Below are 15,118 nucleotides of genomic sequence, written 5' to 3' on the forward strand. Positions count from 1 at the left end.
TCCAAACCAACACAATCTACTATAAGTTTTTAATACAATTGGCTGAAAACTTAGGGTATGCAGACTGACAGCTTGTGGCAATCACTAAAGATCAAAACATTTTCATTGTGACTTTAAAGGAACACGAAAAACGAAGAGTGGGTATCTACTGTATCATCCAAATTTCCAATTGCTTGACCAAGCAATAAATGAATAACAACATGCTACAACTATAGTTATGCCTTTTTTTCTAATTTGTACACACTGGTCAATATCTACTCTTAGATGTGGAGTTTAGAAAGTAGAGAGGAGTCGAAAGAGTACAAAAATATATACCAACCAATGCATGTTCAGATACACACCTGAGAACTCGCCTATGGGTGTCACCAGCAGAAGCACATAAAAAAAAGAGAAAAAAAGGAAACGTGGTGAGAAGTTAGAAGAAGATGGATCAAATCTCCCGTTCTAATTATGCTGCACAAAAATCAAAACAACCCAGAAATGAACAAACAAAATCCACCAGGTTCCCTTAAAGTGTACATCTATGATAATCAATAAGTATAAATATAAAGTGCAATGAAATCTGAGAAATAGAATAAACTCAATGTTTAAAGAGAGAGAGAGAAAAAAAAAAAAGTAGAAAGACAAAAATACAAAATAAAAGTAACACTGCATGAATGGGCAGCTGGGGTTGCGGGTGCAGCCAGAGAGGGATTGTATGGTTTTTCAGGATGTGACGCAGGGATGAGCTGCTGCCATGGAGTGCATAATCCAGCCTCGGCCATGCAAGGTAAAAAGTCAGAGTCAGTGCAGTGGCATATTCGCACAGCCTCACATGGAGCTCCTGCCCTGCAGTTACGCAGAGCCAAAACAATTGCTATCATTGTGTAATGTGTTCAAGCATCCGCCATTACTTCCCTTCCTTTGGATCTGCACTGAATCTGATATTACTAAGTAATATCACATCTTGGCATGTTAGCATAGAAGTCAAGCTTCACTTTCACCAATTCATGAGGAGGTGAAGAAGGCAGCAGCAGTGTTCAGGCATTTCCTTTGAAGTGAAATATTTACAACTGAGCAAAAGAGAAGGATATCACTAAGCTGCAACCAGCAAAGTGATAACATGGCAAAAATTTGCTTCACTTTACTGCCAAGCTTCAAGGGTTAGGGTTAAGTATTTTAACTAATCAACCTATGACCACAGCAAAAGTTATGGCAGTCAAAGTTCTATTCATACCTAGCAGCTCGGCGCCTGCATCAACGTCTCCAATGATGTCCGACTTGGCGTCTTTGATCTCGTGGTAGAGCGAGTCGGTGTTGATGCCGAAGGCCTCGTTCACTATGCCCTGAGAGGGGCTGAAACACGCATTAGATTTCATTAGACAATAGTTGTGAAAGGACCAAAAATATTTTGCTCGCTGCCGGTCACTCCCTTAAATTATGACATTTTGGTCCTCAGACTTACACCTGGTAAAATTCATACAGGTTCATACAACACCAAAACCTTAAATATGTAAACACAGGTGGGTAAAAAAAAACACACCAATGAGAAGTTGCCAACAACACCTATTAGTTTTTACAGATTAAGGTCAGTGAGACAGAAACCATATTTAATTTTAATCAAAATATGAGACTTTGTTATGGCAGTCCAGCACATGTGTAAGTTAACACTGTCCACCAAATATCTGCACAACTTTAGCCTTGGTGATTTTCAAGCAACTGCTACTCGCTTTGTTTGGATGAAACAGACTATAAATCTGCATACAAAAAACCCTACCCTAACTTCAACAAAGAATAACTGCAGACATGATGTTCACTATGTTGAATTAGCTAACTCAAGAAGGAAAAGTCTCTACAAGCTGTTTTTTCACACCAAAGTAGAATGAAAGAAAACTGGACTTCAAAAAAGGCCGCATTTGCTTTAAAACTTACATGACGTGTAGATGTTTAGTAATAACTGGGCTTTAATGCAGGATTTTCACTGTGCACTGTCAATATGTGCAGTGCAGCCACAGTGTATTTGTACCTGTTTCCTCCTCCATACACACGGGGGTCCACACACATGTCCAGCTCAGGGGTAGAGTCGATGATCTCCTGAAACTCGGACCACTCATCGCTGCTTCCCATGCCTGGAAAAACATGACGGAAACATGAACGGAACTGAATGTTAGCAGAAACATTTTAATTATATATATTTTTTGCACTTTGCACCACTCCAATATTTGGGAGGGAACAAAGGTCGTAGGGCAGAGATCTTCAACAAGGGACCCGTGACCCCTAGGGGGTCCTCAGAGTTAGTGCAGGGGGGCCGCCAAATTATTTTAAATATATTTTTTTTTTAAGTTTCTTTTTTCAAAGATTTAAATGTCTGAAAATATACATTAATATGAATCCAACATATCAATAGCAAAGATACATTTGTGGATTATTTATTTATTTTTTGCTACTATGTTAAGATTCACTGTGCCTTCCACATGTATGTTTAATGTTAAAACATGATGCATGAATAATGACCATTCTTTCATCCATTCAGCCCAGTTTAATATGCAACTCAATTGTAGACAATATATGCAGTAGGGGGTCCCTACTCGGTCTCTCTTTCAGCTAAGGGGTCCCTGGCCTAAAAAAAGACCACTGTCGTAGGGTGTATTTTTGACACCCTCTTACCGATGCTGACATTCCTGGTTTCCTGGGAAACCTGCACCTCCATATTCCGGCTGAGTCGCTTGGCACTTTTCCTGCGGTTCCCAGTCCGCATCGCATCAAATTCAGATTGTGGGAGGAAGCCCTCGTTGATGGGGGTGACAGTGGCGGAGGGGACGGAGGAGGTGGGTGTGTTGGACTTGCTTCCTGTGCTGCTGGGTGTGGCCGCCACTGAGTCGGACTCTGATTCATCCTCCTTGGTGGTTTGAGTCGATGACATGGAAGCAAGAGACAAACAGCTTCTTTATGAGAACTATATAGTGATGGCAGGCTCAGGCACTACATTTTTACCTAAAACATCTGCACATCTGGTAGCATCTGGTGTGACTGGTGGTTTGTTGGCAAAATTATACCAGATAGAGACAATTATGACTTTCTTGTAAGCAGCTCGCATGTTTTGTGGTACAATTCCCTTTAGTTTTCTAGGCTTCATGTTTTTATGAATGACAAAATTGATTTACTTAATTTTTTGGTTATTTTGAAAAGTTAAAGTTCTGGACATGGATTCCACATTTAAATTCCTAGTGTTAATCTTTGTCAAATTGTGGGCAACTTTGGTGTGATGCCAAAAAATGTAAAATGTTCAGTGACTTCTTGATGCATGAAACCCATGAATACAAATAACTTAGCTGTTCTGTGAAAAAATTCTCCATATTGAATTATTTAGGGAAGTTTACAGGTCAAGTAGGTAGCTCAAGTCTTTCAGTTCTGAATTTATCCTCAGTAAAATACTTAAAAAAAATGTTGGACTTCACAGGTTGTCCAGCATCTTAAAGTCACTGTCACACATAACATATTCCATTCAACTAGTAACACAACTTAAAATAAGGGTATCTAACTCCTAAAATGTGCACTATAAGCTCAGCTTGTTTTCAAAGCTAAATACCAGGAGAAGCCACAACAACAAAGCAACACTGTCCTCTTTTTTTCCTTACCTTGACTGTTTCTCTCACAGATAAAGCACTAGTTTTAAAAAAACAAGGGACATTAAAAACTTAATATAAACTAAAACATGAGTAGAAGCTCTATGATTACACATTTATAAAGAAAACTCAGTGGCTGACTTTTAAGGGTCGCTTTCCAAGTGTTGTGAATAAAATAGTTTCCTAAAAAGTGACACAAGGAGGCATGGGAGGGGAGGTGGTCCGTGTGGTTGTGCCTAGCAGGACAGGCAGCAGTAAGGCCGGCCCCTCCCACTTCCACTCCCCAGGCTGCGGTTGTGGTCACAGAGGAGGACAGGGCCACTGTCTGTCCCACCTGATAGGCAGAGCAGAAGGTCGACTGGCCGAGCTCGCTGACCTGCCAGATGTCTTTCCCGGGCATCATCCTAGCCCCCCCGAGACCCCCACGTACCATGCCCTCGCCGCTGGGGTACAGACTCAATGAAGGCGGACGTTCCGTTTTGCTGCTGGTAGAGGACACACAGAGAGGAGTGGAGACTAAAGTGAGACTGATTATTGTTTATTAATTTATTCTATTTATTAATCACTTTTTCTTCTACAGGGCTGGAGCTTTTCCTGGCATGCATTAGATGCAAGGCCCAAAACAACCCGGACAACATTTTGGAAATACGCTTATTCTTATGCTGAGTTAGATGAGAAGATTGATAATTCTTGGCAAGAATGTGAATAAGTGTTACACTTTATGTTTTTGGACTGTGTGGAGAAAACTGGAGCACACATAAAAAAAAAACACACACAAACATGAGGAAACAGCAAATGCCTGCTCTCAAACCTGCATAAATGTGAAAATAGAGCAAGACCGGGATAGAGATTTTAGGGGAGAGGCAAAATGGCTGATTTACAAGCCCTACAACGAGAAGCAACAAGGGCTTTGAGGGCATGCAGTCCAGTCCACCAGGCCAGTCATCAGCATTCTCAATTTGATGGGCATACAGATGCAAGTCATTCAAAAAGACGGAGTCATCAATACAGACCACTACAGACAGTTTGTGGAAAACTCAACACAGAGAAGCTATCTTAAGATATTCCTATAAAGAGCAATGTACCATACAGGAATTAGTTTCTTGTATTGCTGATTAACTACATGCAGTTTGTTTGTTGTATGATGCCTGAACAAAACGGACTGAAACTGTGTGTGCAGGCTGCCAATCAATATTTCCACAACTACTTACATCTGCTTGTAAGTTGCTTACATAACAATAATAAATTCTTGTCACAAGCATCAATAACTAATAAAGACGCATGATTGAATTCTTCTTTACACAAGTTTTTGAGGCACGGCAAACATATGAGAAGGGACATCAACAATTCTCAAGTCACATTTTGAGTCAAAAGCAGGCTGGTTTAGACGGCAGAGCCAAGGTAGGGCCGTTGTAGTACCATGTTGGATTTACCTTTTCCTCCATTTGTGGCGTTGACTGTGCAAACAGCAGCAACAGAGAGCAAACCAGCAAGACAGACAGACAGACAATGATTAGAAAAAAACAAGACACAGGAACATGCCATGAGACATGAAACCACAAACACACACACACACACACAATTTCACCTTTACAAGTTGGCTCCAGTTTTAAAACAATTTTACAATTCTGCACTTTTTCTTCACTTATTCCTATTAAAACGGATAATCCAGATAATCAGCAGTTTGTTAATATGTAATGAATCTTGCAAGATTAATCAGTGTTTATAATGCAACCATAATAATAATACTAAAAGAATCACAACAAAACACAAACCATCATGAGAAACACCGGCCTCATTCAGGGCTTTGTTTCTAACAGTTTATGACGATTTGTAGGATTATAAATGCCTTGGACAGTGTAGCTGAACAGATTTTTAAGATACTGTGTGTATAGTGAACACGACTAATCTGCAGCCCAGCTACAGAAGCCTTGTCTTGCTTCGTGCTTATACATTTTCGGAACTCATGGGCTGGCTAATTGCTGAACCCTGCAAGCTGGAACATTTGATTGATTGATTGATTGATTGATTTATTTTGGATTTGACAAACAACATAATCCAAAGGATAGCATGTTAAAGTGTAAACACTTATTTCCAACATGGTCCTTGGTGTTAAAACATGCAACACATAACAAAGACCTATTTCTGGTCAAAAACAATAACATATAATACAAATCATCCAAGGTTTAAAAGCATTCTAAAATTAAAGAATCATAAATCACATAAAATAATCAATCTACTCTAACTAAAAAATATTGGCTACTCTGTTCCATAAAAATACCTTTACTTCATATCTAAAAGCCCCCCTGGTATTTACAATTTTGAGGGAAAGTGGCAGATTATTCCACAATGTTATACCTGTATAAAAAAAGAACTTCTAGCTGCATTGTTGACTCTGGGCACTTTACAAGAACGGACACTGGCCCGAGTATTGTGATTATGCTGTGTATGAACCATTTTTATATGGGAATGCAAATATTTGGGAGCAGAGCCATTTATAACATTAAACATATGATTCAACTTTAACTGCTCCACTCTAACATGAACTGGCAGCAACCCTACCCTTTTAAAAGCATCTCTACCAATAGGAGTCCGGGGTGGTGCATTTAGGTATTATTTTGCATCACTTGCAGTCTATTTTTAAGTTTAACTGATAAGTCCAAACTTTGTTCTTCTTCTAATTATTAACAACAAGGCTCATTATGGCTGACAGGTTTGTTTGTACATTTCCTCTTTCCTTTGTCAGTGGGTAAAAAGTAGCAGCGGTTCATCGTGGCTCCTGACAAACAAATGCCGGCATCAACACAATGAGAATGTTGAAACATGAAAAGCCTAATACATTCATAACAAAAACATGAAACGTTAGCAACAAGACGATGGGTGACAGTCACAATTCAAATCCACACAAAGATATACACATTTACACCCAAAAACACATGCGTAAAAAAACAACTCACGTTCTTCCACAGCCGGGGCCTTCTGATTGGCTGTTGCTCCCTGCCTGCTGCAATTTGGACCGCTCTATGTGCTCGACATACGTCTGGATCATCTGTGATGCACGATGGCAAGAAAAAGAAAAGATGTCAGAAATGAGGGAGAGGAAAAGTACATGAGAAAGCAGGAGAGACACCCCTGGACTGGTGTGTAAAGGAGTTGCATGTAAAAGGTTAAAAATTGATTTAATTACAAGATTAATTATAATCTACTAAATGTTGGATAACCCTGGATACAATTTTGTGAACAAAAAGGACAATCATATTGTGAGATTATAAAGCTCAAAAGGACCATATACTAGGGCTTTTGCTTATTGCTGGTTATTTACTACACATCACATACGACTTTAAATGCACACACTTTGTTTTCAATGTTCAAATTGTGTTTCTCTCCTTTCCAGGCAGCCATTGTTTTCCATTCATTTATAGAGATTTGCTTGTTAGGTGATCCATAACAGTAACAAACATGTCTGCACTTACAAGGGCTTCCTTAGCTGAAACCAATGGCTGCCTGGAATGTAGGATGAAACATTTAAAAGGTAAAACAATATGGTTTAGAAGAAATGGTCGGCACCAGAGTAAAGCATCTGATTTGTGGAGAAAGGCCTAAAAAAGCAAAACATTGGTATGCTCCTTTACTGCAATATTTTGCCTTATTAAAGGTCCCATGACATTATGCTTTTTGGATGCTTTCATATAAACCTAAGTGGTCCCCTAATACTGTATCGGAAGTCTCTTCCCCGAAATTCAGTCTTGGTGCAGAATAACAGCCACTAGAGCCAGTCCCACAATGAGCTTTCCTTAGTATGTGCCATTTCTGTAGCTACTGAGGAGGAGAGAGAGGGGGGACAAGGTGGAGGGTGGGGGTGCAGCCTTGACCAACTGCCACTTTGCCCATTTGAAAGCCATGATGTCTCTCTCTCTCTCATGTGTGGGCCAAATTCTCCGGGCGGGCAAAGCAGAGAACGGGGAGGTAACCTTGCTCCTTATGACCTCATTATGACCTCATAAGGAGCTCCTTATGACCTCATAAGGAGCAAGATTCCAGAACGGCCCATCTGAGCTTTCATTTTCTCAAAGGCAGAGCAGGATACCCAGGGCTCGGTTTACACCTATTGCCATTTCTAGCCACTGGGGGATTTTGGATATGGAAATGTAAGAGCTTAGGTCTAGGGACTCCAGTTGAAAAGTTGTTAGGCTGAATGTTTGCTCTTACCTCAGTGTGACGCTGGTGCAGAGCATTGTACTCTTTCTTCATGTCTGATTCTCGCTCCTCCAACCGTGTGACTAGGAGACAGAGAGAGAACAGTTTAACAGCAAGAAAAAAACCAGGAGGCACTCTGATAGTTAGAGCAAAGAGCTAACCAATCTTACTCGCCAGTATTTAAGCCATTTACCTGTTTGGGTCTAAACTTCACACAGAAAAACATCTTACAGGTAGATGGCAAAGAAAACAAAACCAAAGAGCCAATCAAATATGCATGCCAGTATTCATAAATTGAACAAAGGCATCATAATCTATGTCTGGGACATTCATCAAGAGCAGCCACGTGTGCACAGTACATTATATTTTATGGGAACACAGAAGTTTGTAGTAAGGATGTCTGTCCACTTACTCTGGTCAGAATAGTTCTTTGTCTTGAGCTCCTGCTGTTTCGCCTGCAGCTCCAAAAACTCCACCTGCACCTGCAGGTCCTTCTTGTCAGCTTCCAACGCATCCTCAAATTCAATGAATTTCTGATGAAAGAGACATGAACAAAAATTATGCTGCAAATATACAATCACAAACTTCACTAAAATTGACAAGTTTTACAACACTGTAAGTATTGTATATTGATTTGAGGAAATCATAGAGAAAAGAACACTGCACACTAAGATTACTATGCTTGTGGTTAATACACAGTGTTGTCATGTACTAATGACATTTTTCACAGCAGCAAAATCACCTTTCAGCAACACCAACTGTGCCGTCTGGCCTGGTTGAGTCAAGTGTGGGTGTTTGGGTGAGAAACATGTTATTTTTTAATAAAGCCTTTGCCTCTTACAGAAAGGTTGGAGTTTGTCAACAGCTCTATGAAATACCTCAGTTGGTCCCACAGTGTACTGAGGAACAGGAAAACACAGAGCTGTCTACTTCCCTTTCACATTGCATGTTTTTATGATTATATAAAGCTGTTCACAATGACGCCCTTTTTCAGTGCAGCAAGTCCACAAAGTCTTAATACTGTAATCCTCTGACTGCAGGGAGATTGAACCAGGAATACGCAGCAGATATGCACCACACAAAAAAGACAATTGCTACAATGTGATGACCTTCAGTATGATACAACTACTAATAGTGATATTTAGCACTGTGGAGAGCAACACAGTTTGAATTTGCATCTTATTATCAACCAACAAGATGAATATACAGCCGTCACACTGTTTTGTTTTTGGAACTTTGCTATCAATATAATAACCAAAGTTTTATATCCAATAAAAAAAATCTGACTACATACACATTTATATTCTCCATCTCTCATAACATTTAATATTCCTATCCGAGGGCCTGCATGTTGTTTTCTAGAGCAAAAAACTCTTCTCTAAATAGAAAAAAGCAGGTGTGTTTTCTACTCCGATTGGATGTCTTTATAAAATTAAAAATGTAATGGCCTAATTGAAATGCCCTAAAACTAGTGACCACTAGTTGACCACCATCATGCTGTACAGTAGCAGCAGACCACAGCTTCATGAAATAATACCCTTCGTCGTATCCCCTTGGACTGGGAACACGTCCTACTGTAATGCCCTTGAAATGCACTCCTCTATCAACCACATTTACCTGCATCAGACACCTTACCTCTCCCTTCTCTGCAGTATTTGCTATTAAAATTAATGGTTAAGGAGGTGCAGCATACAGTATGTAGTGGTTTGCTAACTAGAAACTTTTAAAGTGCTCATATTATGCTTATTGTCAGGTTCATAATTGTATTTAGAGGTTATATCAGAACAGGTTTACATGGTTTAATTTTCAAAAAACACCATATTTTTGTTGTACTGCACATTGCTGCAGCTCCTCTTTTCACCCTGTGTGTTGAGCTCTCTGTTTTAGCTACAGAGTGAGACATCTCACTTCTGTTCCATCTTCGTTGGGAGTCGCACATGCGTAGTAACTAGGTAAGGACTACTAGCTAGACAGTTGCAGAGTATGAGGACGTGCCATGCTAGCAGCTAGGCGAGCATTATAACGTGTGTTCCAAAGTGAACACGTTTGTCTCTGAAATAAAGGCTGGACTCCAATAGAGCTGTTTGGAGCAGTTTGTGAACAGTGTTTTCTGTTGGAGATGGTAAGTCCCTTTGGGGTGGACTTTGGGCTTTTACACTTTGTAAACCTATTACATGCACAAAAAAAAGATATATAACACGGGGAAAGGGGAAAATCCAAAAAGCATAATATGAGCACTTTAAAAAACCATAGTGGTGTATTATCAAAAGGACATTTGATTTATGCAGACAATAATTACACAGGTAGAATAACACAATGTTTGTGTTTATGGGCTGGACTATTGTGCTATTCTGTCCAGTATGATTAATTCATGAAGTAACCCTGTAATGACTGATTGAAGCTATTGTGCTTTCCTGCCAAACCGTAGCTAAGTGCTTTTGACTGTGATGTGGTCACACTTCCAACTATTTACACTGTGTATTGCCTGAACAACAGAGAGCGAAGCGACAGTAGCATGTCTCCATTTGTTTGCGTTTAGTAGAAAAAATCTTATAGAAAATGTCTCACGTCACATAGTGGAAAAATGTATTTGTGACCATGTCGAATCTGCAGGTCATATGGATTGAAGCTGATAAGTTAAAATCTGTTTTCCGTGTACAACTGACTAAAGCAAATCACATCAAGAGAGAATGTGATAAGAGCATGTTCAGAGGCAGATCGGTTACTGTTTACATTTTACTGTCTGTGGAAAGTGTTACAAAGGGATGGATCACTCCATCAGGCGGCCTGCAGAACAAAACAGAAAACAATAAAGATGCTACAAAATGGCTGAACTTGTTAAGCACACTTTAGTAACTGTAATCCTGGTTATCTTGGTGAAGGCTATATGAGCAGACAGGGAGCTGTGGCTTTGTTTACCATTAGCTTGAGCCTAATAACCTTGTAATCTGATTCCCTTTTTGCTTGTTGTTCCAGTGTCTTGTTAGAGGGTGTGTTATTGTTTTCTGAGATTCTCTGTCATACTGCCATTTCTTTGCATTAGCTTTTGCCTCTGTCCGATCTGTGCGTTAAGTCGCCCATGCTGCAGCTTTCTAATCCTCAGTTTCTTTCTTTCTCTCTCTCTCTCTCTTTGCTCTTGTTGTTTTGTCTCTGCTCCTCATAAGCACAAATCAGGCTACAGTGCCAGGCTCCCTCAGTGTGCTCTGTGCACTATTGATTTCCTATGATTCCCCACGCCTCGCACGTTGTCCCATCCCCCATTATTCCCTCAGATAGTCAGACAAAACTGTCTCTCTGGTTTTTTGTTCCATTCAAATGCATCACCTAATTTGAGCTGAAGATGTAAACTTTTCTCACTGGCTGCAAACATAACCTTCCCGAACGACAAAGAAAATCAAGAAACATGATTATATTATATTAAAATCCGACTTGGTTAAATTGCTTAAGATATAAATAAGGCCAAAGCTTAACATTCTATAGGTGTGGGTCCAATATGAATCCCAGTTTTTGCTGAAAGGATCCAGACATAGAAAGTGAAAGAATACAACAATATGCTCGTAAAAACTACTGAGCAAGGCACTTCACAGTCAACTGCTTCAGTACTGTTGGGCAGTCAGCAGAAGAAAACAGTACCGGCAGCTCCTCTGCGTCAATGTGCCCATACACTCACCACAACCTTCCCTGGATACAGAAAATAAACATTATAGACCTAATTGATAATGTGATGAAAGGGGAATATAATTCAAATTGTGGACGTGTGTGCCACATATGAAGTTTTTAAATCTAGGTTTTCTCTTGTCCGGTGAGCCAAAGTGTGTCATTGGACGAAAAAAAGAAGAAGCAGGATGTATGTGTTACAGTTTTTAACTAAAATTGACGATGTCATTTTCAAGATCTCAAGGAAAGATAAAGTCTGCTTTTAAAGCATGTTTTATCATTGAGCTAAAACAGACCTTCCCCCAGCTCATTGTCTGATTTAGGTAGCAGTTCTGATTTCTATATCCAGCATATATACAGTTATTGTTAATGATGATTACCCCTTTTCCTCATCACCAGCAAGTTATCATACAGACACTTTTAGTTTTGATTTTTGGTATTAATGTTAGGAAAAAAACTAAAACCATGTCTGGACCTGTTGGCATCGGTCACTCCTACTGTTATCTGCATTACTTGTTGGCTTTCAAGTATTAATACTTACAATGCAACCACATTTTTACAAAAAAGGATTGTTTCCCGTCATGACATTAAAATAAGCTTAAATATGCTGAAATGCTGAAATGCTAACATGAAGCAGCAAGTCCTCTTTAAATTACAGGCTTAAAGGGAAAACAGACCAGATAACCGACAAAGGGAGGAAACACACTGGGGAGAGCAGATGATGAAACAGACTAAAAGCTGAGCTAAGCTGATACTAGCAGGGCTGCCAGTGATATGCTGAGGCCTCTTTGGATGGGAGCAGGATTAAAGTTGCTTTATGATGCCTACTGGATCCCATGGCTGCTGTTACACTGGTCAGAGGAAGGAGGTGGAGCTCGGCCGGTAATGTAATAGCTTCATATGGATTTCCACTTTTGTTGTTTGTGTTCCTGTTCTTGCTGTGTTTTTAAATGGAAACACCCACTGAGAGTCAAGCCTACACCATTCATCTGTCAAAGCTGTGCTGACTGTCTCTTTATCACCATATACTGTATGTGCGCTATCATGTCATAACTTTTTATTTGCATATGTATTTACATTTGAGACTTCAGCTGTGCTGTGTGGAAACTCATGTATAATAAAAAAAGCACAAAAAAGGAATCTAATTTATCTTATTTATTGTAAAAATTAGCATTTTGTTGTTAGTTAGCATTAATGTTTGCAGTGGTGGAAGCACTGTTAGTAGTTGTAATGTTGGCGGTGGAAGTAGGAGCAGAAGTAGTTGTGACAGTAACACCTGTAATAGTAAAAAACAAAGGCAGGTCCAAAAATAGTATAGTGGTATTAGCAGATCTAGTAGTAGTATGAGCAATTGTAGCAGTCAATAAAAATGCTGTTATTGATACATATAAATGTGTTTCTATGACAATTTGGCTTTAACAGTGACTATAAGTAGAAATCTGTTTAATCTTTGAGAACTGTTTACTTGCATGTTCTTGCATAAGGTAGCTGACATACTGTACACATTTACTCCGCTGCAACCATTTCCTAAAGAAACATTACTTTGTCTGCGATGTAATGACTGTATTTAGACCTCAACATCTTTGCTTAACTGGATTCTGCAATATTCCTGGAAAGCAGATTTAGATTAAAATTTTGTTTTCTAAATTGTTTCCATTTTGCAGGACTTTATTCTTTTGCTTTACTACACTTCAAACTTTGCACCGGTGTCTCTTAAGTAGGCCTACACACCTGAGGTTACCTGCTAAAGTACAACAAAACTTGTACAAAATTAAATGAAATTGTATAATCCGTTGTTACTTTGGTTTGGGTATTATAATGTAGTAAAAGTATTTTTACAAAAGTAAGTAGAGTTTGAGTACATCTTTGAGGTAGGCCTACTTTATAAGCAGTTCTGCTATAAAACTGTATGATAGGCTTAAACTACGTTTATTATAGGGTTATAGATTTTATTTTTAACCGCTTGATAGAAGACAGTGTTGAACATTTGTCAGCAGTGTCTGCAGTGCATTGAGACCAAAAATAAGCTCATGTCACAGGCCTAAACATGAGTCACATGTCTGGTGAAACCTATCAGTTCATACAGGACACCATGACTGAAGGAAGCAGCGTGAAGCTAGATGTGATGATGCGGGTAGAGGCCCATCGAACCGGGGGTGACTCACCTCTTCTGCCTGCTTGCGAAGCGCTTTCTCCCTTTCGTACTGCGTGATGAGCTGCTCGTTGTCCTCTTTCAGCAGCTCCAGCTCGACTTCGTGCTCCTGGTTTTCGGTCAGCACCGCGTCCAGGTTCTCCAGGACGTTCACCACCAGCGGCATCAGCTCCTTCACTACCTCCTCGTCATAGCTGCGGATCAGCCGCTCGAACTCCCGGTAGATGCTGTTAGCCAAACCCGACACGCGCTCCGACATCACGGAGCCGGAGCCGTAGTCGTCCTGGTAGACCACCTCGTCTATCTGCAGCTCCATCATCTTGGCAACTGGAACCGACTTCTGTTTTCCAGATGAGGAGGCTGCGCTCAACCGTTTTTCGGGCCTGTTAGGCGAGACTTTCACAAGGTTTGGATCCGATCACCGCAGAAAAAGGGTGACATTCAATCACAGAATTTCTGCAACTAAAGACACCTATGTCATGTTGCAGCAGCCCAGATTCACTGAACAAACACTGCCTGTTGCTGTGTGTAACGGCGCATAACCTTGAAATTACTGGCTCTAATATTTTGATGTAAAGAGGGCCCCCTCCTCCGCCACCAGCCCGTTGTATCGCCTCCAGACGCAGACCAGCTACTGCTCTCCTCCCGCAGGGAGCATCTGATCCGGGGAGCAGCGGATGTGGAGAGGGCCAGCCTGTCGATCGGCCTTCGTTGAGCCCATGCCCAGGAACGAAATGCCTTCGTCGATGATATTGCACCTGCCTCTCAGCAACCGCAGCCATGGATCCCAGCCATTGCTGGCAGGGGAAATAAATAAATTAATAAATAAATAGGAGTAAATAAATAATCTAACGCTCTCGATCCCCGCCGACTCCCGATCCACCACTAGGCTATAATATCGTTTCCTCCATGTTTTGTTCCCCCTTCCAGCGGGCGGCCGACGCTGCTGGCCAGGCTCGGGCGTTGATGGTGATGTCTCCCTATGGGAGAGGCTCTCCCTGCTGTTCAGATTGAGGAGCCAGCTGACCGACTCTGGCTGACGTCACACCGTCTGCATTGAGCTAGCGGCACTACCATAGTCACGCCTGCGTCAAGTCAGGAAAATAATACCGGAAGTCACCTCCACGATTTCAGAATAAAGCTACAAAAGCTGATGACTTATGATTATGTTAAATAATGATAGATGCTCAATGATGTCAAAACAACACCGTTTTTAAAGGGAGGGACACACCAATTTTACACATGAAACATGCTAACTGTTAGAGCTTTCTAAAGTAAATAACCCTGATGTTTTCACCATGTTCATCTCAGTTTGGGTTTGGAAACTAAACTTTTTTTTTTAATGGCAAAGCCGTTTTTACAAAACGTGGAGTTTCTAGGAAGTTTGGCAGGCAGGGAGGGTGAAATAAATCAGTGTGCCACTTGTTGCATCATGGGAAATGTATGAGATTCAATGTTTCTGAAGCTTGACCCATTCTATGTTCTGAATATCAGGATATTTCAGCCC

The 15,118-nt window shown here is 40.5% G+C and overlaps 1 protein-coding gene across 1 annotated transcript in view; it reads right to left on the bottom strand.

The window, feature by feature from the left end:
* mapk8ip3 (mitogen-activated protein kinase 8 interacting protein 3) overlaps positions 1-14,656 on the bottom strand; it is a 29,979-nt gene extending 15,323 nt beyond the window's left edge. Inside the window, 9 exon segments of the mRNA XM_028598951.1 lie at positions 342-353; positions 1,217-1,335; positions 2,006-2,108; positions 2,647-2,878; positions 3,928-4,087; positions 6,563-6,654; positions 7,815-7,885; positions 8,215-8,335; positions 13,625-14,656. Of these exon segments, the coding sequence (XP_028454752.1) occupies positions 342-353; positions 1,217-1,335; positions 2,006-2,108; positions 2,647-2,878; positions 3,928-4,087; positions 6,563-6,654; positions 7,815-7,885; positions 8,215-8,335; positions 13,625-13,930 (1,216 nt within the window). The 5' untranslated portion in view covers positions 13,931-14,656.
* Positions 14,657-15,118: the final 462 nt, after the last annotated feature.

Source organism: Perca flavescens, chromosome 15 (assembly GCF_004354835.1).
Source record: "Perca flavescens isolate YP-PL-M2 chromosome 15, PFLA_1.0, whole genome shotgun sequence".
NCBI classification, from domain to species: Eukaryota; Metazoa; Chordata; class Actinopteri; order Perciformes; family Percidae; genus Perca; species Perca flavescens.